Source organism: Plasmopara halstedii (assembly GCF_900000015.1).
Source record: "Plasmopara halstedii genome assembly, contig: Scaffold_287, whole genome shotgun sequence".
NCBI lineage: Eukaryota > Oomycota > Peronosporomycetes > Peronosporales > Peronosporaceae > Plasmopara > Plasmopara halstedii.
This window is the reverse complement of record NW_020187208.1, coordinates 494,900-496,188: the sequence shown is the minus strand read 5'-3', so window position 1 is coordinate 496,188 and position 1,289 is coordinate 494,900. Positions and strand designations below refer to the sequence as shown.

Genomic DNA, 1,289 nt, shown 5'->3' with positions numbered 1-1,289 from the left:
GAACCACTGTCTCTTTCTGAGTCTAAACCTTTCAGGAGGTTTATCCAAGGGCTTAATCATCGCTACCGTCATCCATTTCGGCAGCACGTTAAGCTAAAGGTGCAAGAGAAGTGTGCTTTCAAAAGGGCTCAGCTTAGGACAGATGTATTGTCTACTGTCGAGACTGTCCACGCAACGACCGACTTCGGGACTTCTGGAGCCAACGAGCCATATTGTGGAGTGACTTTACATTGGCTCAGTTCATCTGGAACATCAATCGAGACGGTAGACGTGCGGACAAAGCTGGTGCCGTATCCCCATACCTCAGATGAGATTCTCAGTACGTTTCGCTCCATCTTAGAATAAGAAGGCTTGAGCTCAAAAGTCTCTTTTGTAACTTCGGACAACGGTAGCAATGTGGTGAAGGCCTTTGAAAACATTGATTTTGTGCACATACGACACGCTGCGCATTCTCTCCAGCTAGTTGTTCGTCATGGGGTTGAGCACGATTCGCTGGCAAATTGCCTGGAGAAAGTTAGAGGGCTTAATGTCCTGTTGTCAAGGCCAAAGCAGGAGCAATTCCTTAGGGATGCCCAGGCCTTCCTTGGAGTGTCAGAGACAGATACCGTATGCGCGATTAAAGAGGTAGACACAAGGTGGAACTCCACGCTACTTACGGTGGAGAGATTGCTGAGGCTACAAGAAGCCATTGAAAGATATAAAGCCAAGTTGGAGAGTGATCTAGCTGCTCAACGAGCAGCTTGGAGTACGTTTAAAGCACAAAAGACCTCTTCTCGATCGTTACCAGGTTTTATTAAGCCTGTTAAGCCGAGTGCAGACTTTATCAAGCTTGTCACAAACGTCTCCACCATCATACCCTGCTCTGACGATTGGAAAATGCTGGCAGACCTCGTAAACCTTCTGAAGCCTTTCGAGGCTGTTACGGTTCAACTTGGAGGCTCGTATTACTCGACTTTCTCTACGGTTATTCCTTGCCGCTACAAGCTAAAGACTCACCTGATTGAGCAGCGGGAGTGCACCCTTAAGTCTCTCGGGTAACTGGAGCGATGTACAACATATTTGACGACAAATGGAAGGCTCCAGGTGTACACGCATTCATCGCTAGCTATCTGGACCCTCGATTCAAGACCGTCGTTAAACAGATGGACACCTATCTTGTCGGTCCCGCCAAGAAGCTGCTTGCTGAGTTGATCAAAGAGGAACAAGACCGTCAAAGGGAGGAGGCAGGAAAGGGGGCGTCTATCAACGACGAAGGTAGTCAGTCAGACCACGACGAAGACGACGAAGGG

The 1,289-nt window shown here is 48.6% G+C and overlaps 1 protein-coding gene across 1 annotated transcript; it reads right to left on the bottom strand.

Moving 5' to 3' along the window:
• Window positions 1-128: 128 nt before the first annotated feature.
• PHALS_04984 (uncharacterized protein) lies at window positions 129-434 on the bottom strand (the record flags this gene model as incomplete). Its single annotated transcript, XM_024722710.1, has 1 exon — window positions 129-434. One exon carries the CDS (start codon window positions 432-434, stop codon window positions 129-131), a length of 306 nt encoding a protein of 101 aa, XP_024573759.1.
• Between the last annotated feature and the right edge of the window lie 855 nt (window positions 435-1,289).